The sequence below is a fragment of the Ruditapes philippinarum genome, unplaced genomic scaffold (assembly GCF_026571515.1).
Source record: "Ruditapes philippinarum isolate M1 unplaced genomic scaffold, ASM2657151v2 ctg12166_1_1_1_1, whole genome shotgun sequence".
NCBI lineage: Eukaryota > Metazoa > Mollusca > Bivalvia > Venerida > Veneridae > Ruditapes > Ruditapes philippinarum.
This window is the reverse complement of record NW_026866424.1, coordinates 18,882-41,492: the sequence shown is the minus strand read 5'-3', so window position 1 is coordinate 41,492 and position 22,611 is coordinate 18,882. Positions and strand designations below refer to the sequence as shown.

General features: G+C 34.5%; 1 protein-coding gene across 1 annotated transcript in view; it reads right to left on the bottom strand.

The window, feature by feature from the left end:
• The window catches only part of LOC132732428 (sushi, von Willebrand factor type A, EGF and pentraxin domain-containing protein 1-like), a gene marked incomplete at its 5' end in the record, with an annotated part of 34,023 nt that overhangs the window by 195 nt on the left and 11,217 nt on the right, over positions 1-22,611 (bottom strand). The window contains 23 exon segments of the mRNA XM_060718844.1: positions 511-709; positions 1,088-1,245; positions 2,123-2,324; positions 7,186-7,299; positions 7,571-7,684; positions 7,909-8,076; positions 8,831-8,992; positions 11,222-11,383; positions 12,574-12,735; positions 13,084-13,308; positions 13,671-13,823; positions 14,469-14,541; positions 14,861-14,985; positions 15,617-15,808; positions 15,975-16,211; positions 16,701-16,812; positions 16,814-16,864; positions 18,881-18,966; positions 19,363-19,557; positions 19,948-20,127; positions 20,503-20,682; positions 21,284-21,445; positions 22,282-22,455. Of these exon segments, the coding sequence (XP_060574827.1) occupies positions 511-709; positions 1,088-1,245; positions 2,123-2,324; positions 7,186-7,299; positions 7,571-7,684; positions 7,909-8,076; positions 8,831-8,992; positions 11,222-11,383; positions 12,574-12,735; positions 13,084-13,308; positions 13,671-13,823; positions 14,469-14,541; positions 14,861-14,985; positions 15,617-15,808; positions 15,975-16,211; positions 16,701-16,812; positions 16,814-16,864; positions 18,881-18,966; positions 19,363-19,557; positions 19,948-20,127; positions 20,503-20,682; positions 21,284-21,445; positions 22,282-22,455 (3,586 nt within the window).

Sequence of the window (22,611 nt, the reverse complement as noted above, 5' to 3'; positions counted from 1 at the left end):
ATATGAAAACTGTTTTAACTGGTGAATCAGGTATCCTTATACGCATTTAAATGGGAAATATTGTGATGTGTGCAGTCATTAGTCAATTTTAGCAAAGAATCAGTTCCCTCGGAAAAGCAATGAAAACAAATGCAAAAAAGAAATAACTGAAATTCGTGAACGTGTTTTATCGTGTATAAATGACAAGTGAAATGGCAGCATCGCTTACGTCCCTTCTCCCTAGCAGCGACTTCTAACCACCTCCCTCCCCCCCCCCCCCCCCCCCGCCTCTCTCCACAACAGGTTGAAGAAATTTTAAATCCTCAATTGGAAACATTGACCCGGCCGCCTGTAGTACATTGTAATTCACATGAAAATGGGTATAATATTGAAGTAAGGTAGATTTTAATATAGAATAATATTTGACCAATGAAACTTTTCCTCTCATATTAATTCTCGGTAAATGTCGTAAATATTTTCTATTATGAAAAGTACGAAAACCGTCTATATTTCTATTTTTAGATTTCTTACCCATCATAGTCAGTCAGGGTGAACATGTTGTCTCCATCTTCATTTGCATAGGAGAATGGTGTGCCTTGGTTTTGTTGGTCGTCTGTTTTCATCCAAAAGCAGACGGTTGCAGACGTTAAGTCTTGTTTCATGTCAACACGTGCATAGTCCATTGTGCTGACCGTAACAGGAAAATCAAGTTGAAAGTTTGTATCTATGACTGTAAAACAAATTTTTACTCTGGTTTGGCAAATATTTTCACATTACTTTTTTAACAATGTAGTTAATGTTGCCGTTTTACTTATTGTTTTGTGCTTGTGGTTTATTTATATTTTTTTTCAAAATAAGGGAAATTTAACATTTATCTTTAAATCAAAAGAAAGCTATGTGGATTAGCCTCTGTCACCAATAAAGGATCTGTACTGTTGGTAGCTCAAGTTTTCCTTCCCTAAGACTCCGAATAAACATTTTCAAATAGTACTACAAAATACTCCGGTTACAGATGTGAGGGTTTCCTAACTTAAGGATATTTAGATAACATGCTTATCTCATGGAGTAAAGACTGAAAGGATACAGGTTTAATACAAAAAAAACAGACCTGTAGAACAATCTGCGCCAGTTTTTCCGCTTGGACAGTGACATTTATAACTACCAATCAAATCCTCGCATTTAGCTCCGGATGCGCATGGATTGCTCGCACATTCGTCGATGTTAACGTCACACGCTTCTCCAGTAAAACCATCTTTACACTCGCAGCTTCAAGTTCATAACAGTAAAATTTATACAAATTGTATTTCACACACATAGATAGATAATTCAATCATGTAAAAGAAATTCCAGTTTTGTTTTGTTGCCATAGTAATAAAAGGCTTGGAATAATGATTTACCTATTTGAAAATGAAATAATCAGGTTTTAAACTTTATTTTAATTTTATCTCGTTACTAAACGTAGAATATATGTACAATTTAACACTAAATAATGTAGAATTAACTTTAAAATGAACTTCTGTTTAAGTAATTAAATCAATCAATCAATCAATATATACATTCAAAACGTATTTTATCGTTTCATTTTAAAACTTTTGTAGTTTAATTAATCTTAAAAAATTGTTATTCAGAAAAAAATATTCGAGTATATTATATTAGCCAATGTATATTTTTTATGCACAACAATAAAACCACGCGTTCTTTAAAAATGGAGACGATACATAAATTGATTTAATGTGATATATGCTGTGAAATAATTCACCTGCTATAAGATAATCTTTCCATTATGAATTAAGAAGAAGCAAGGTAAACAAAAGCTATAACTCCAAACCACGTGACAATATTACACCATAAGAGTGACTTATCTCAGTACGACAAAGAATGTTGTAATGTTTCCTAGACAGTTTCATACCAAAACAAGAATTAAAAGTTGTTAAATATTTTAGCCAGTATAAAAAAAAATACTGATGCCTCTTTTCTGCAATTTTATTAGTTTATTGACAATTGAAGTAAACCTTTTCTGTGCATAGTTCATAATTCATGATAAAGGGAACCACCGAGTTTAACAGCGCACCCAATTCTCAACAGTATCGTCACTCAATAATGAAAAAGCAGCTTCCATAACTTAAACAAGAAGAATACATACTTAAACTTGCCACTCGAATCCTTACATGCCCCGTCATTCTGACAAGGTCCACTAGCACAATCATCATCGTCAATCTCACATTGCTCTCCCCTGATTCCATCCGGGCATTTACACTCATATCCGGCCACCATATCGTTACATGTGCCGCCATTTAAACATGGTGCTGACTCGCATTCGTTTATATTAACTTCACACATAGGACCTACAAATTAGACAAGTTTGCTTCTTTAAAAAGAAGCATGCGAGAGGTATTTTTGCTGCTGTAGAAGATTTGTTTAATTTGAAAATATTTGGGGATATTATATGGCATAAAAGACACAATGAATGGTTATAAATTACAATTATTAAACAAAATAGAATTTATTATATATATTGCAAATTATGTTTGTTTTACACTTCATCTTTTTTAATGTTTTAAAAGATTATATGCCGGAGTAATGGACTTTTTTTCTTGGCGCATTAGGGATACTTTTTCTACACAAAAATTGTAAAATTACTTAATGTAAATTAAATGATATATATCATTTAAAATTTGTATTTTAAATTCAGTTCCCTTTGTAGAAAAAGTATGTAATTATATATTAAAAGTAGTATCAAAAGTTTCTAGTAAAGTTCAATAAGCAAATTTTCGGTCACTGTTTTGTTAAATATAATGAAGCATTTCCTCTACATTTTCCAAAACGGGTATAAAGTATGATAATCAAATAATTTTAGTCCAGGGTTTGCATAAAAAATGTTAATATCATTTGATTGGAATAAACAGTATATACTGTTATATACTGTTATACTGTTATATACTGTTTATTGGAATAAACAGTATATAAAGTTGCATGCCTCAAACCTCAATATTAGAAGAAAATCAAACTTGAGGTAAAATTTGTGCCATTTGCGCCAAAAAATCTCCCTTTGTGTTATTTAGACATACCGGCTCAATACACGGTTCACTCGGTCATATTATATGTTTGTTTGTTGTTTGTTTCATTGTACGCCTTTTCCCAACAGTATTTTAGTCATATAGGCGGGTAGTTACACCAGTATTAGACAACCTTCCTCTACGCTAAACTAACAAAAAAAAGCATCTCTCGGGGATCGAACCCACGCCAGAGAGTTAACTTGATAAAAAGTCATCAACTCTAACCCCTCGACCACGGAGGCGGTATATAATGTATATGGTGATATTGTAGCTATAATGTTTACTGTAACTATTTATCAGAACATGGAATAGTATAGAAAACAATACGGTAATCGATTTATACAGTTTAAAAGATTCAACGGAATGAAACATCAACGTAGTGTTAATACCCCGGTCACATATTCACGGAATACGCCCACGGAAGAGCCACGGATTAATTCCGGCATCTTCCGTAGCTACCCGTACTGGTCAGTAGCTCTCCGTATTGTAACCGTAATCAATCGTAGTAGTCCTTGTATATCCGTAGCGATCCTTGACAATTTTTGAACATGCACAAAAATTTGCTACGGAAAAATCAACCGTAGCGTATCCTTACTAGTCCGTATTAATCCGTACTGATACGTACTGGTCCGTACGAAAACCGTAAAAGTCCGTACTGATTCGTAGTCCATCAACTTGTCAAGGATTTCCACGGTTTGGTACGGAGAACTACGTATTTGTGCGGTTACCCTACGTATAAGCTACGGTTTTAATACGGATTAATACGGCATTGCCACGGAAAGCCACGATCGTTATACGTTGTACCACGGAGAGGCAAGGATTAGCACGGTCTTATACGGTTTATTGCGTTGCAACACGAAACGGTACGGTACGGTACGGCACACCACTGTTTTGTACGGATGAATTAAGTATCATGTACTTTTTCAAATGTATAAATACTATCTTCTTGTTAAAAACAGACATATGTATTTGCACAAACATTTAATAAATGATAATTGCCATTTAATGGCTGCAACTTTATATTGAAATGGCTCAGAATGCGGAGGCAGTGGTCGAGCTGCTTGATGACATGCATAGAAGTAAATTTATATTAATATCGTACTAAAATTCATTGGATCGTAAAAATGGAGTAAATATGTACATAAAACGAAGTGTCTCATAAGCCTCGGACACTGGCCATAGAGTGATAATAAGATTAATTAATAAGGTTTTTACATAAACATCACGATAATTAATGTAATTGTAAGATAAACAGCAAATCTTAAAATTAAAAGAGAAGCAGATTGGTCAACATTTTTCATTAATGAATATTAGTCCATATCTAATCAGGTATTAGAAGACAGACGAGATGGTGGACTAGAGACCGCTTCATATTTAGTATGAGGCTCTCATGGCCGTACTTGTAGAGGATCCAGCGTCCTTCAAGACATTCACTTTAATTGGACCTGATGGGTCTCGGGGTTCGGACGCGATTAGGCTGAATCCTCTCCGCCAAAATCATTGAACGCTGCAATTCGTTTTCTAGGTGTTCTTTTCTTTTGAGGCATTTTGAAAATGAGCAAGCAAGAGGTTGTGGTCGGATGTATTAGGTCCGTATAGATCCGTGGCAATTCGTTCTTCTCCGTATCAATACGTTCTTCTCCGTATCAGACCGTACTTATTCGTACTAACCCGTGCTTATACCGTAGCAGACCGTAGTGTATCCGTAGTGCGTCCGTCCTGATTCGTGTCGCTCTGTATCAAACCGTGTCGGTCCGTAGCAATCCGCGTCTCTCCGGGGGATTTTGGTGGTAAATCCGTGGGACTTCGTACTCATACCGTTGTGTGTCCGTACTTGAACCGTAGCGGACTACGGAATTTCACATTTCCGTAGTAATCCGTGATCGATTAAACCGTAGCTCTTCCGTGGCATTGTCCGTGAATATGTGACCGGGGCATAAGTAACGTAAATAAATAATATTTTCCGATTTTTCTATGTACCGATTTCACACTGGCCATAGCTTTCGCAGAAGCGGTGGGTCTACCGGTGCGGCGATGGAGATTTCGTCGCAGAAGCGGTGGAAAAACATGGCTGTCGGATAGTTTTTTGCTGGTGTCGGTAAGTTTATGACTTATTTGTACGTTATGTTTTTATGTTCTACTGATAACACCTAGTGAGACTGGAGCCCACATATGTACTCTTCCAACTAATTACACGCATGGGGTGCAAATCATGACCAGTTATGCAAACACTTCTGTACAGTTTGACGAGGGGACGCCAATTTTGCCTAATTTTGTTTATAACACTACATATGTACTCAAAACTACCCCTAGATACACTGGCATCGCATCGTATGTATGATAGTTACACAAAACAACCATATTTTGGAACTTTTGGAAATTGATATTACCATTTTAATAAAAGAATTGACAAAAATGATTACAACGCAGACGGCGGTGGATTCGATTGCAACGCAGTGCGGTGGGCCCGATATCATTTAGGTCTTTTTTTTTTCTGCGAAAGCTATGGCCAGTGTGGATTTGTTCACTTCGATGTTAATACTTTCGTTTAAGTTAAGCCGTATTTTGAAACGGGGCATGCGCAAAACAATTTTTGTAGACTGCTCCTAATGATTTTACGCTTAAAATGAGATTCATTCACTGCAATCAGATACGCAAAAATGGATGCCGCCAGCAATCAGTCTGAACACTATGGAGAGGTCTGATGACCTCTCCAATTAACAATTGCTATATACAAAATGCTAGTGTTTTCCAATTATGTAAATAAAATGTTTGAATATGGAAGCAAAAATATTTGATTGAAATATTCCATACATTTTTTATGATCATCGATAAATGACTACATTCATTCTAAATGCTCCCATATAAATGGAAAATGGACGCTTAAGTCCAAAAACCTTTGTAAATTAAATCCAATACTGCAATTAAATCTTGAAATATTCTTGAAATTTAACCACCATTACACTAAAAGTGCCACGTTTATGAATAATAGATGAACAAAAAAACATAATTTTCCTTCCAGAGATATAGAAATGATTGCTTGCATATCAGACAGGATTATTTACAGTTTACACCGGTGCTAGAAATAGCTGTCTTACACCCCCCCCCCATGTAAGACAAGTCGCGTGCTTTAAATGACATCATTGCCGTGCGCCTTTTATGAATGAATTGCGTTCTTAGGATTAGGATGACGTCTATTAACCGTTATTAATAAAGTTGTGAGTTCATATGCTACTGTAAGAAAAAAGTGCGTAATGAGAATTACATTTTTTGTTATTTCTGGTCTGAAATAATTGATATGTAATATCCAAGAAAAAGAATCTAACACCGGCTGTCGGTACAGACGGGAATATCTAGCTCTCGTGTGACTATTTAGCGGAAACTCGGCACATCCTCGTTACCGCCGTTAACAGTCACCCTCAAGCTAGATATTCTGGTTTGTACCGGCAGCCGGTGTAATATTCATTTCATAAGAACCATAGGTTAAGTATATTCTCCTGCGGATCGATCAAACGTTTTGCTATCGCGCAGTAAATGTGAGTGTATTCAGTGGACTGCGAAGGGAGTGTAAATTACGTAAATTTTGAGAAAAGCAATGTCGCGATTTTTTTATACTTTCATTATCATAAAAAGTAACTGCCACAAAACAGAGATTACGAAATCTTCAATAAAATATTACGTTCACCTTTTGACCTGAAATGCAGGATATGCATCCACATATCAGATTTCTTAGATGAAACTTGATCAAAAACGTAAACAAAAGTAATTGTGGCATTAACTTTTTACGTTTTTTTATAACAGGCCCCAGTGACATTGATCTTTGGGTGTGACAGGAAGAACAAGTTGCAGCTACGTAAAAAATTTGAAATTCTAGGCAAAATAATTGATATAATGGTTTTAAATTATAATACCCAGAGACGTTGTAATTGACATTTGACATTTTCATTTGTAAATAAGTTTAACATGCAACACATCAAGATGTATCCACATATAAAGTATCTCTTTGTAATAGCTTTGTTTATATAAACGTAAATGACCATAAACTAAACAATAACAAACAAGCAAAACACCAACGCCGCCCAGTTGGCTATGATAATAGAAAAGTGGAGCCAAAATAATTAAATGGGAGTGTTAATTTAACTATTTATACCTTCAAACCCGTTGGCACAACTGCACGAGAATCCGTTAGTCTCATCGATACACGTGCCGCCATTATCACATGGTGAACCAATACAGTCGTCAATATCTGCCTCACATTTCTTTCCTAGAAAATTATCAGAATAACATCGTCAACAAAATGTTCACAGTTAGTAAATCACTCATTGGTATTTATCCCCTCCATTGCACATTTTATAGCTGTGTCAAATGCACAAAAATAACAAGTTCAGTTTTTTTGGGGGTGGCTATAGAATTAAAATATATATATTAAGCATTCCTAATACATTCGTAAAGCATGATAAAATGGATCAGACCACAGTTTTCACTTAATCACAGGTTTATAGCCAAGTAAACACAATGTGAATTACAGGTTATACCTGTAAAACCCGATTTGCACGTGCATTGATAGTCTGCTACAAGATCTTTGCACGTGCCATCGTTTTGGCACGGGTCAACATCACACTCGTTGACTTCCTCTTCACATAGCACACCTACGGATAAAAATAAAACATCGTAAAAATAGGTAAAAACTATTTACATTGTTATTTAACACTTTTGGAAAAAGATGTCATTTATTGCAAACAAACAATACAAACATATATACATACGTAAATGTTTCACGCAATAAAATTGGAAATTGGATACTATGCCTGTAACAATATTGAAAATACTATTTTTAACTTTTGTCCTCGTTTCATTACGTATTTACACTTACCCGTATAGCCTTCTGCACACAAGCAGTCAAACCCAAAAGGCAATTTAGGATTACACGTGGCTCCGTTTTTACACGAGCCCTCAAAACAATCGTCAAAGTCCACTGACGCTTGCTGCTCTCCAAAGCCCTCAATTGCTGCAATATTTTGTGGGTCGTCCGACTGCTCATCTAGAGAAACAGAAAAACATTGAATGCTTGATATACGAACATTTAGTAGGTTGTCACCAAAGACATTAAGTAATTGGTTTTGCATTTTCCTGAATTAACAAAAATCAAAACATTTCAATAACAAGAAGCGCCGCAATGCCACAAAACCAAGTTTTCAACGACCAAGTATTGATGTGACAGGTATCAGTAGGTCAAAGTGAACTGAAGTTATTGAGTAGAAGATGAAAATCATATTGTAAGTAAGTGACCTTGACCTTCCACCCAGATATCTAAGTAGCAATCCCAAGTGCATCTTAATATAAGCTACCCACACAAGTTTGGTGTCAATAGGTGAAAGCAAACTCAAGTTATTACGTGAAAACTGAATTTCCTTTTTTTTAAGCAACAGTGACCTTGACCTTGTTCACAGAAAGCTGGGTAGCAATCTTAAGTTCTTAATATAAGCTTACCACACATCGCTGTCAATAGGTCACAGCTCACTCGAGTTATTATGTGGAAACTGAATTTCTATTTTAAGCAAGTGACTTTGACCTTGATCACAGACACCTTGGTAGCAATCCCATGCTGCCTCTTGACCTAAGCTTTCCACACACCAAGTTTCGCGTCAATAGGCCGAAGCAAACTCAAGTTATTGAGCGGAAACCAAAAGATGACTCCCGCCCGCCAACTTCAGCATTACAAAAACCGGTTTTCGTTGAAAACCTGGTAAAAAAAGACAAAAAAAATGAAAAAGAAAACAGGAAGATTAACTTACATTCACAGTCAGAGCTCTGTGTAGACGCTTTATGTGCTGTGTCTGAATTAACTGGGCATTTAATACAGGAACTTTTCCCACCTTTAGGTTGATACGTCCCCCGAGGGCACGGCCAGCAGGGTTGTAGTCCAGACCTAGACACATATCCCTCCGCGCACTTCTCTGGAGAAAAAACGGGTTATCCATACAAAAAAAAGAAAATTGTCTAATTTAGTTATCTTTAGAAAAATACAACCATGTTTCCGGGTTTCAAAAGTAATTATTGGTACACTGTTGGTAAATATCTACTATTTGGTATTTATGACAACACTTTATTATACCTCAGTATGCAATCCAAAGTAAAACTTCCATGTACCTTAAATATGTTCTGATCCGATATCCCCCATAGAGTATATTCCTCAGGTGATATTTCTAATTTCACCCTTGGGCAAACAATTCCTATTTAGTATTGCGCTAGTTGACTTCCCAGGATTGATTATTCTATTTTAATAACAATTAGTGTTTAATGGCCCCCATATTATGACGGAACAAAAATGTCTTTTACAATTACTTCTTTTGAGTGTGTAAGCATTTTGTATGTTAATTCTGGGATAGTGTATTATGTTCAATGTTACCTATAAGACTTTTCAGTATAATAAGATAAACAAGTAGAGATTTTGATGCTAAAGCATCAAGTCGCCGGATAGAAAAATGACTGTATTATCATAAATATAAGAAAATATAAGTTTAATGGTTCAAGTATAAAAATAAGAGGAACAATGAGTTGAGTAATGTTTGCCACTGAGGCTTGTAAGGCAATTTGCTATGCTGCTGAATTCTTCTTGTAATTATACTTTATACATATACTGTTGTACCATACATTGAAATCCGTATAGGTTACTAGTTCAGATTCAGATAATTACGACAAATAATTACCGATCATCGAATATTTGCAAAGTGACTATGAAAATATATATGTTTAATTATAACATGAAACAATACAATTTTTACTGTAAAAGTGTTACACATACATCATTATTTATGTGCTATAGAAAAAATATATAATTTAGTTGAAATCAATACACGTATTCCAATTCGTTACATACGATATATAAAATTAACGTTTAAATTGCCTTTCAGTGCGATAAACTATCAACACAAAGATAGTTTATTATTTTTTTCTAATGTATCTAATAACGATTCCGGACCCCTGACGTCATACCGTTTTGGAAACCTGCGTGACGGAAACCGACGGAATATACCGAAACCAACGATTACCATTATATATTTTCAATAATGTGCCTCTTAAGCAAAACATTTATTTTGGGATGTTCAACCTAAACTAAACAATTGAACTTTCTTGTCGAATGTTTGACAGAAAGGGCCAAGTTAAACCCTTTACCAAGAAGAAAGGAAAAGGTTTGAAAATGTATTTTTAAGTAAACAGGTTTCTCTTATGATATAAAGTATGAACCTGATTAATGAAAAATAACTTATGTAATTTATCTGTACAAAATTACAATGATTTACATCTTATCAGTTACCACCATTAACAAGTTACCTGTTCTTATCAGCAATCTGTTACTATTAATAGATTTTATAACGATATACAACATATATAAACATGTAGTTCACGTGATTCTTACGAAAGAACAGGGTTAGCATTTGTTTATAATTAGATAAAATAATGTAATATAAAAGGTCTCATAAAAATAAACAACCAAATAATTCTAAAGAGTCATTTCAAATATCATTCATGATTTATTTATTATAAAATAGCAATGCTTGACACATACAAAAAAGTAATAGTATCTCTAATATTCAATGACTGATCCTTGGGGATACGTTATTGATTCATTTTATGAAAATTGTAATGTTGCTTTTTAAGACGTCAATATGTGCATATTTCATTCCACTGAGCAAAGTTATCATATGTTTGATTTTTTGTGATTACTGAAAAATAATTGTTGTCTTTAATTGTTCAATGATTGATATGCTTTTATTTTCAGATTTTAAGGGCTTCTCCTACCATAGGTATAATATTAAACTATTACAAATATAGTCGCCGGTTTCTACAGGCGACTAATAACGCATGGCTGTCGGTGTGATGGTGGATATTGTCAACCCTTGAATTGGCTTATATACACATATATATCCTGAATCATCCCAGCAGCCATGTGTCATTTACCAAATAATATCATAGAATTCAAAAAAGCATAACAAATGTTAAATGTCAGATTGCTACTTCAATTTTGTTGACAACACATTGACGCCAGTATTATATTCACGTTACGTCACAATTTTTAGCCAATTACTCGGGAGTAAAACAAACCAGCCATGTTTCTAACGGATGTTAAATTGTTAAGTTAACTGGGGTTTTTTTTACAAAAAGAAATTCAAAATGAAACATACCTTTACACTCCCTATCGGTTCTACACCCTCGTCTAATAGTTGTGTAGCCTTTTTGACATTTTTTACAATCCGTCTGACCATACTCGTCCTGATAGTAACTTCTTCTACAAGTCTCACACATCTCTAAACCATTGTGAGAAAATGTCCCCGGCAAACAAAGAGCTACAATATGACGGTTATACTAAATTCATAATTTTTTTCAATAAATAAAGTCTCAAAATAGTAACATATCTTTAACTGATCTCACACAATAGCAAAAAGTATTGTTCTAATAAAGTTTCAAAATTGTTTTTTTTTTCATTCATTTTAAGATTAAAGTTTCTCCATTGAGACACATGACCTTAAAAAAATAATTTTAAAAAAATACAGAGATGAAAAAGACCACATAAAGTACAAAAATATGCAACAGACAACAAAGAAATATACTCAGAATTTAATTTAAAACAATTTTGTTTAAGTGCGATTATTAACCTTGTTTGAGTTACAAGCATTTATTATGCACAGAGTGAACGAATTATCTGGAATTTGCACACAAAGTTTTGGTCAAGACCTTTGACATCAAATGGTTCGCAAATCTTTAAATAATCGCGCCATGACAAAACCATTATATTGCGTTTGCGACCAGCATTGATCCAGACCAGCCTGTGCAGCCGCGCAGTCTGATCAGGATCCATGCTGTTCGCTTACAAACCTATTACAAGTAGAGAAACTGATAGCGAATAGCATGGATCCTGATCAGACTGCGCGGGTGAGCAGGCTGGTCTGGATCCATGCTGGTCGCAAACGCACTATGTTGGTTTTGTCGCGGCGCGGCTCAAATGTATTTCAAGTCCTTTCATGTCATGTCATGAAGTACCTTAGATATAAATTTTACTTAAAAGATAAAATCATCTATTAATATTCATGTTTGTATACCGAAATGAATTACATGGTGAGAGGCATTCGTGTATTTTTACTTTTTTTAGTTTAATAACATAAAATTGTATTAATATACACACAGTCTAAAATTTCACAACTTTACAAACATGATCATCAAAAGTATTTACAAAGAGTTTTGGCCAAACGTCCTTACAACATTATCTTAGGCCCTCTCCTGTATTACCACTTCAATGAATGTAAAGATTGTTTAAGTTTTTTTATTACAAAATTAGTTTATTGAGAAATAAATAAATTTCATATGTCAATCGCCTCTGCTCTTGAAGATTATAGCTATACTAGTTAATCGTATAAACTGCATATTCTTTTATTCAAAACGTCTTTATTGTCTAAAATATGCTACGGTAAATGTATATGACTATATATTTGTTCTCAGTTATTCTACGAAAAAAGAATGACTATGCGCTTTCACAAACCTTTACAACTGTCTTCACTTGTAGCATGTAGGCCGGGCGTTGATGTATTCGTGGGACAGTACAGACATGAAAGCTGTCCTACAATTGGCTGAAATGTTCCTACAGGACACGCCTCACACTGTTCCGATACGACGTTGAAAAACGTTCCCACTGGGCATTTAGCTAGTAAAATATACATGTATTTGAAAATCACATTAAGTTAAATTTACAAAAACTTTTTGCCTGGTCGGAAATACACGGAATGGAATCAGTCATGATTAGTTAGGAATTACCATAATGGAGTGGTATTCGATGATCAATTTACGCGGTCATGTGAAAAATGCACAAAATCAAATATTGTGAACGTTAACAAGATAGAATATAATAATTATTAAACAATCTGTCCTCTTACTTTGCATGTATATAAATCGTTAAATATTTTTATCAGATAAAGATATCGTTCACATAATAATAATGTCACGTTGATTAAATAAAAAAACATGGTATATGAAACACAGGTAGAGAACATACCACAGGCGTTATTTACCACCACACTGCCTTGGTCGCATTCAAACACCGGGTTATCGTCAAACTTCATGTCTGTAAGTTCTAAAGGTTTTCCTTTAACTTCAATATTAAACTCTCCTCTTTTAGCATCTTTCTTTAACGACGTCTTGATATTTTCTACCACCTGAAGTAATTGGTCTTGAGCCGGGGCTTTACTTGAGGAAGACGACGTTTTGTCATCGGCTGACCCTTAAATATTAAAAACATCTCTGCTTTGTTACCGTGTTTGTTTTTTAAAACTCATACCGTAAGTAAAGACAGATGGATAACTAAGAAAATTAATGCAAGAAAAAAAAAGTTTCAGACTTAAACATGAAAAAGTTAGTTTTAATAAGTAGTCTACGACAAGTAGGCATCAAATTTATTTCTATTCCTGAAGATGATTTTTTTTTTAAATCCTTGGATTTCGCACACGAATCAAGTGCATTTGGAGAACTGCTGTTGTTCAAAACCGTAGAACCAGGATCAATCTATTAGCATAAGACCACAATTATTTACAAAAGATGCTAGACCAGAAACTAAGAGACATACAATTATTATAATATTTTTACCTGCAATGAGGTAATTAAATGTTATGATGGCTTGTTTGTCTTCTATCGTCTCTGTCCGTACTTCTGTCTGTCTTTTCTTCCTCATACGTTTGTTCTTCTTTCTTTCCATGACACTCCTTTTATCCCGACCAAGAACAATACGTAATCCCGATCCTTGAAATAGAATGCATATTTTCTCCGGTTACACTCATAGAGTGAATAATAATAACCGTTCAGCAAATTCCCTGGAAAATAGACTTGCATTGTGCATGCGGTATACATGTAATATCACTAATGTATAATGGGAGGGATGACATAGTTGTTGAGGCGTCTTTCTCATAACGCAGTGGTCCCTTCTCGGTCTTATATTTTTTCCTTGAAGATACCATTACATATAATTTCCAAGAAACTGAGAAGAGAGAGATTCATATAAGCTTCAAGCTTTGTCTACAATCGAGCGGAAATGAATAGTCTACAATCGAGCGGAAATGAATAAATATAGACTAAATATAAAATTAATATAAAAAATGTTTTCATATTCATACAAGAAATTATAAGAAATTATGTAGGATAAACATATACCATTTTACTAAAAAAGGATGATTCCATAACTTGTACGAACTATGTGCATTTCCCATTTGGCAGAATTTCTTTATGTTGGGGGAAGGAAGTGGGGGATATGATTGTGGCCATCTAGACAGTGTTATATTTATGATAATAATTATATGGACAGTATAAGTGTTTGAATAACTGTTCATACTTCATTATTATCAATATTTGTTTAATTAATAAGCACAGGATAAGCGTGTAATTATATACCATCTTGCTGTTCACATGTCGTCTCGAGGTCCCGGATGGAACAATCCACGCCTTCTTCACAAAGTTCATTTATCTGAAATTAAATCAAATTTGAAAATCATTTACATTCAATCAGCAAGCCAAAATTACAATTCATTGTGGCATTTTATTATTTGATTTTACTTCATTTTTAAAAATTGACCATTGGTCGAGTTCTATACATATTACGGGTTTTAGACATATCACAGGTTCTAGACATATCACAGGTTCTAGACATATCACAGGTTCTAGACATATCACAGGTTCTAGACATATCACAGGTTCTAGACATATCACAGGTTCTAGACATATCACAGGTTCTAGACATATCACGTAAATTGAAATAGTATTATTACATGGATAATAATACTTACACGTTTTGTAACTCTGTGTTCAAAGTCCTTCTCCAGTCTTGTAAGCACTATTCGTTGTTGGCAAGCAACTAAGCCAGCAAAGGTGAAGGATGCCGGTTGTATGACGTCATGAGATTGTTGTAATGCTAAAGAGTACCAAGATTATATATATTACTTGTAAAAGAAAAGAAAAAGCTAAAATGTGTTTTACTGTTTAGGCACTTCTATATGCATAATTTAGGATTGTGAATCTGCTTTTCCTGCTAAATTTACTGACAGAAATTTTTGTGAGACTTAAATTCAAGGTCTTTTGAAGATTCTGGAATAAGGAATCTCTGTTCTGCTATGATTACCTTTAAATCACATAACAGTATGCTTTTATTTTATAGAAGTGAAACCAATGGATTAATCTAGGTGACTAGATGACTATAAATAACATACAAACGCAGGCAGAAATTGAGCACTATTGATATACATGTATCTAACTTTAATAACTGTAGACTGCAAATAAAAAATAAATGTACGCAAAGAAACAACTATTTGATCAGATACTGTTTAATTAAATTATTTGGGATAGATTAAATGAAATCTCCCTTTGAGTACATGTTGTGTTATGATTAAGAATCAGGAACGAAAGTAAACTTGTAATCAACGGTTCAAACAGAAAAGAATGCTGACTTGGTATTTGTTTGTGAAGATATAAGTTAATAGACTATGACCACACCTGACAAGTACATTAACATGTAAAACACACAACTCATACAAATTCAATATTACCTGAACAATCTGAAATTGGTGTCTGGTCTTTTGGTTCCCACACGTTATCAAATGCACATCTATATTCACGCGCAGGAGGTATCGCAAAGTCATATCCCTCTTTGCACGTGAACTGACAAACAACGCCCTCGCTGTCCTCGAAACATGTCCTATTACCATTTAACGGGATAGGAGGGTATTCGCATGGATGAGCTAAAAACATAATTGGAAAATAGTTGATCTGAAAAGGCATACAATAAACTGCATGGAAATTTTGAAATATGAATAGTTGCAGATATAGACCTCAAAGTATTGCTCTACTTAGGTTATTACAGAAATATCTAACATCAAATATAAAATTTAGCGAATTCATACTAACGGATGACGTTTATTCTTAAAACACAAGATCTATTATTTCCACTATCATCGTATGCTCTGTAGACCACTTCCGTTTTGCCCTTTGGGAAAAGGCCCGGAGCGTGTGATCGTCTGATTTTGACATCATTTCCGGAATTGTCACTAAAAATAGGCTCCTCCCACGAAACTTCGGCGTATGGCTCCGGTGATACAATTGGTAATGGAGAGAAACATCGGTCTATGGTCGGCACCTGTTTGTCTGAAATAATAGGTAAGCAAATATAATAACTAAAAGTACAGTCCTGTTCAAGTATCATTTAAAATTTTCTTCATTTACAATGAAATCAAAATATTTGATCCAAGAGCAAACGAAAATCATTCAATCTGTAATTTTCAAAATGATAATTCTTGAAATCAAACTGAACAGACGATATTTATATCTATCTCTCAATCCAACTGATTTATTACAAAGCAGACGGTGGTTTTTTAGAACAATTCATTTAAAATAAAATCTAAGGAAAACACTTGCTGTTACCCTTACTATAAATATCTAAAGCACGAATATATGAATGTATTGTTTTCATTGTATTTTGCAATTCAAAATGGCTGCAGATGAGCCGTTGCACTCAACAAAGTTACTTTATAAAAGAAAGATATATCATATATTGCAGTGTTGAAAACATTTGGATACTGACATAATATAATCTTTTTAAACTCATTGTACTCATTATATAATACAATATTATACCTTTAACGATAATATAAAAATGGCAATCGGCTTTGTTCTTGTTTAGGTCCTCGGCCATATACGTCACCTTTGTTGTGCCAATAGGAAACCGTTCAGGTGGCATTACCGCTGGGTATGGAAGATAATATAGGAACGTATCCGGAATTATCTACTGCTAAAGGTACCTGAAATGTATTATACATTATATAGAATCATAGGAGATTTTTCCTTCTCATTTTAACGGTATAAAATTATACCATGTTCTTCAAGAGTGCATGAACAAGAGCCATCGCCGAGTGGGGATAACCCTCGACTTTTTTTCTAAATGCAAACAAATAAAAGGTTCAGCCAAATCTTTAAAGAAAATAAAGAAAAGAAATTTGTTTGTCCCTTTTTAAAAAAAAAAAATTAAATAGATAAGTCTAGTTGCACTTGTTGTTTTATTCAAGTATGAATCATTACCACAATGATCAATGGTCAATTTTACATCTGAATCTGTGCACATCATCGAAAGTTTAAAGCACAAGAAAGTAGGTCACTTTGTCAAATTATCTAGGTCAGCTGATATCAAGCTTTAATGTTTCCTCTAAAACTTTGCACATGGTCCAAATTTTATAGCTGTACATCAAAGGACAAGACAGTAGGTCACTTTGTCAAATTATTTAGGTCAGCTGATATCAAAGTTCAATTTTAAATCTAGAACTGTGCAAATGGTTCAAATTTCACAGCTGTACATCAAAGGACAAAAAAGTAGGTCATTTAGTCAAAATCTAGGTCACCTATCAATGTTCAATGTTAGATCTGAAACTGTGCACATGGTCCAAATTTCATAGCTGTACAAGGACCTTAATCAAATTATCTTTGTCAGCTTATCAAAGTTCAAAAGTAGGTCACTTCGCATAAATCTAAGTCAGCTGATATCAAATTTTACATCTAAAACTGTGCACACGATCCATATGTCATAGCTATAGGAAAGAAATGAGAGACTTTCATGTATGAAGATAATCCATTCATTAATTACCAAGTAACAGTCAATTACAGCAAAAATCAGTGAAAATTCATTTATTTAACCTCAAAGGACAAGGTAATAAATGGGTCAATTTGAATATGATATAACATGAAGGTCTTATCCGAGAAAAAGTTGTTTCTTAATATGAAGTAAATCCATTTATAAATAACAAGTTATGGCCAGTTACCACAAAAAGAAATGAAAATTTCAATGATTTGACCTTCAAAAGGTCAATGTCATTTATTAGTGATGGTCAAGGTCTGTCTGGTTAACTTGAAAGTCTATTCTAAAAGACTGATGAGTTCAAGTTTGAAGACAATCCATTCAAAAATAACAAAGTTATACGTATAGCCAATCAAAAAAATCTAGCAAAATTTAGATATTTGACCTTGAAAGTCAAGGTCATTTATAAATAAAGGTCAATTTTAGTCTCGTCCACTTTAAAGTCTTGTCCAAAGAATTACTCTGGCCAAGTATGAAGACAATACACCAAAAACTAAAAAAGTTTAAGTTTGCGGACGGCAAGGGGAACACCGCCATAATTGTAACAATACCTCTACTTTTTTCTTTGAAAAAAGTCGAGCTAAATAGGACACAGTCTGTTTCACTAAGCATATAAAGCTCCACGGACTAGCGACAATGCCATGTGGTGAACGCGCCGAACTAGTTATGCATGACTTGCTTGTCGCGTGCATTTAAACCCCGTTAGGTACAGGCAATAACTGTGTCCTTGAGCAAGGGACAAGTCATCGTCGGATACCCACGGCCGAACCATTAATATTTATCAGTAACATGTTTATCAATCGTGGGTATCCGACGATGGGGACAAGTACACTAATTGCTTAGTTCAAGGAATTAATTATAGAGTATACATGTATCATCATATATACAATCTGTCTAAACTAAAAAAGGCTGGCAGTCGCGATTATGAAAATCCTATGATTGTCCAGTTACTTTCCGGTAGGCTAGATTTATTTGATTTTGTTAAAATTATACTTACTATCTTCTATTTATTTATCATGTCATTCGCTGCTGGTTTTAATGAATTTAAACAGTCGAGAAATAAAGTAAATAAGCACTTTAAACATTAAAACATATGCATAAAAATAACTTTAAATTTTCTTTAAAAGATGGGGAAAATGTTTTAATTTAGAAAAGAATTAATAATGTTTATTTCATTAGTTTTTCTTACCTGCCAGGAGACGGTGGCAGTGTTTTCATTAAGGTCCGTCTCCGCTTCAATATTGTACGGACACATAATGAACGGTGCTGCCGTATCTGTAACAAAAATTATCAGACATAATTTTTTCACTTTGACAATAACTTTCCAGGTAACACTTTCAAACAAAATTTATACTTTCTTTGAAATGTTAGGCAAGAATTAAATTCGCAATTGATTTTTTTCTTTCTTTTTAATCCTTTGATTTGTTTTATTTTTTCTTGTTTTTGTTGTTGTTTTTTCTGTTAAATTTTGGGTCATCGTCTACGTTTCTATTAACACATATGGACGGCAACTCTTTAGTAAAATTGTTTGCTAGTCAAATTTTATCATCTATAAATTTTTCTCGGAATGGGCGGTTCAAGCCAAGATATCATCAACACGTCAGATCACAAATGTCACTTGTTTCAAATGATGAAAATTTAAATATATGGATACTCTGGTTTTCGTCTTACCTACGCATTGACTAATATCTGAAGCTGGTGCCCAAACCCCTTCAGGAAGACACTGTTTACTGTGTGGTCCAATCAGTGAATATCCAGGATGGCACGTGACTGAACACGTGGTTCCGAATGCTACGTCACCGGCAGTGCATGCCGGGGGATAGATACTTCCATCTCGCACAATCGGAAGTGGTCTGCATGTAACCTCTAATAAAAAACGAATCATTGTTTATAATTTTTATCAACATTGCCCGCAGACTCTCTGTTCATATTAAATGCAAACAGTACAAAAATCAAATGTTTTGTGTTATTTTTGTGTTGTTTCATTTTCGGGATTGAGGTTAGGGTGTATGCAAGTCTGCTATTATTTATTGCCATAACTAATTCAAAACACTAATTTTCAATACATTTTTACCAAGATCAATTTGTCAAAATTATCTACGAAAATGGAATAAGTTGATAACTATATTACAATCGAGTATCATCTAGGTCATTCTGTGCATCTTACAATTTTCCATCACTAATTATATGTAAAAAGTATAGTTATTTGGCGATAATGCTTAAACGATATTTATGAAAGACATTCTAATTTCTTACCTCTGCACCGTGTATTTATTCCAGTCCAGAACGCAATGGCGAGGCACGTGCGTTTTCGGGAACCAACGAGTTTGTAACCAGTGTCACATGTAAATCTACACACGGTGTTGAAACTGAAGTCGTCTGTGTCACAAATCATGATTCCATTTTTCGGGGTCATCAACGCTGGACAAGTTTTCACTAAAATTTAGAGAGTCAAAAAAATTATAGTAGAATTATAATTCATGTCTTGAAACTAAGATAAATCCTCTGTCCTCTATGTCAAAGACCTTATATTTATCTACATAATTATGTATCCTTTCTTAGTTTAAACAATATTTATTTCAATTTATATAATTATATAACATAAATATATACAGTAATCATATACAATCACACTAATATCCTTCTTTACTTCGATGAGTCTACGCTATATAGCCCTGTGTTAATATGAGAAAAAAAAACATACTGATGATTAAGTTGGTTTCAGAAAAAGAAACTCAGATTATTACCTCTGTAGTCATCATGTAAACTGGAAAAATATGTAACAAATACAAGTATATTGCATTAACTTACTAATACATTCAGTTTCGGTGCCGGACCACGTGCCGTCCTCTCTACAAATTCTCAAACTGCTTCCACGAAGCTCATACCCAGGCTTGCACCGTAGACCACAGGCCGCATTAAACACGTGTTTGCACTTGTCGTTAACAAAGTAGCCGTTCTTTGGTACTTCAAGTGATGGACATTTTAACACTGTGGAAGTAATAGAAATCATCAGGTTGTGAGTGACATCGTTCGACATTGTTGATAAAAGAACATATAAAAGTCCAACAGTTAAATATATCACGTGATAGAGATCTGGTGCAAGCATGCCGTCAGTTTCAAGATATGAAAATTAACATATCTAAAACATTTTAGTACCCGGTACAATAATAAAAACTGGTTTATATGGTAGTTTTGTAAGGTACCAGTATAACGTCATGTTCAATCATATAACGTCACGTCCACGCATTGTCCACAATGCACTTTTTCCGTCGACGAAACAATTTGATAAACAACGGTGTTGATTTCAAGAAGTGGTACTTTGGAACAAGTCACATATGTTGTAGATCTATATTAAAATTATATTGACGTCCTTAATACACACCTATAGCAAATCATTCATGGTTCCTATTTAGTTATGTCAAGTTCGCTGACTACTTCTATTGCCGCTTGCACACTCATAACTAAAATAGAGTACGGTTGGGCACTTCTGTGATATGAACACGACTAAAACAGTACCAGTGCACTTATACGGAGTACAAGACGGAACAAATATATACGACCGGCCGCAATGACAAATATATATATATACCTGCACAGCCTTTGTTTTTAAAGTTCCTGTAACCCTTCCTACACACGCACTGGTGAACCGATGTGGCCCCTGGAACTGTGATTTGATTTTCATCCGGGCATTTAATACACGTTAACACATCTCCTGGAATTTTTTCTGGCTTATATGTTCCTGATGGGCATTCTACAAGGAAAGGTGAAGCGTGATTTTAAGAACAATACATTCTAATATGAATATTCTCACTACAATGGGAGCTTTAAAAGTACTCCAACTGAGGTTTGATGTCGGTCAATAACTTGTGTGAAAAATAAAGTTCAGATCACGTCCTCACTCGATCAATGTAAGATTTTCAAATTATATGTTTAAGACTTCAGACATTTGACCTGGAACCAACTGTCCATGTAGCTTATAAATACCGTTAAATCAGCGGTCAATGTTGCATATATATAAATGGATTTGATATTTCTATAGACTCGGGGTTTTACGCTTAAATTCAATATTTTTATCTATAATACAGTCTACAACTATATACTCTGTATCATAAATGCCCCTGCACTATAAGACGACATATACATTGTGTAAGTAGTTATTAAACTAAGCCGCGTCACAACAAAACCAACATAGTGCGTTTGCGACCAGCATGGATCCAGACCAGCCTGCGCATCCGCGCAGTCTGATCAGGATCCATGCTGTTCGCTAACAGTTTCTGTACTTGTAATAGGGTTGGTAAGCGAACAGCATGGATCCTGATCAGACTGCGCGGATGCGCAGGCTGGTCTGGATCCATGCTGGTCGCAAGCCCATTATGTTGGTTTTGTTGTGACACGGCTCAATTGTCTAAAACACTTCTTATAAAGCGTAATTTACTCAGGACTCGAAAATACGACTATAACCAATTACTTTCTATTCGTGTATTTGAATGCTTACATGTACATATATTCAAATTGGATTGCAAACAGTTAAATGTTCAAAACTATTATAATTTTAACGGAACAAGTATAATTGTGGGAAAAACCTACCTTGACATCCTCCGAACAGACCATTACCGAAATATCCAGCGGGACACATACACTCATATTTGCCAGTATGTGTGCCACAATTGCACGTGGCGACCGTGTCACAACAATTCCTGCCTACACACAAACGATTACATTTCCAAGGAATTTGCTCAATATACCTCCCGGAAGTCAAATCTGCAAAACACTAAGAAACTTTATATATTTCCTTGTTTCATACTGCTGTAGGTTAGGGGAATATTTTTTGTTTGTTTATTGTTGTTGTTGTTGTGTTGGAATTCGGATAAGTGTCATTATAAAACAACCAACAATGTTAGCTTTTAAAAAGCTAGT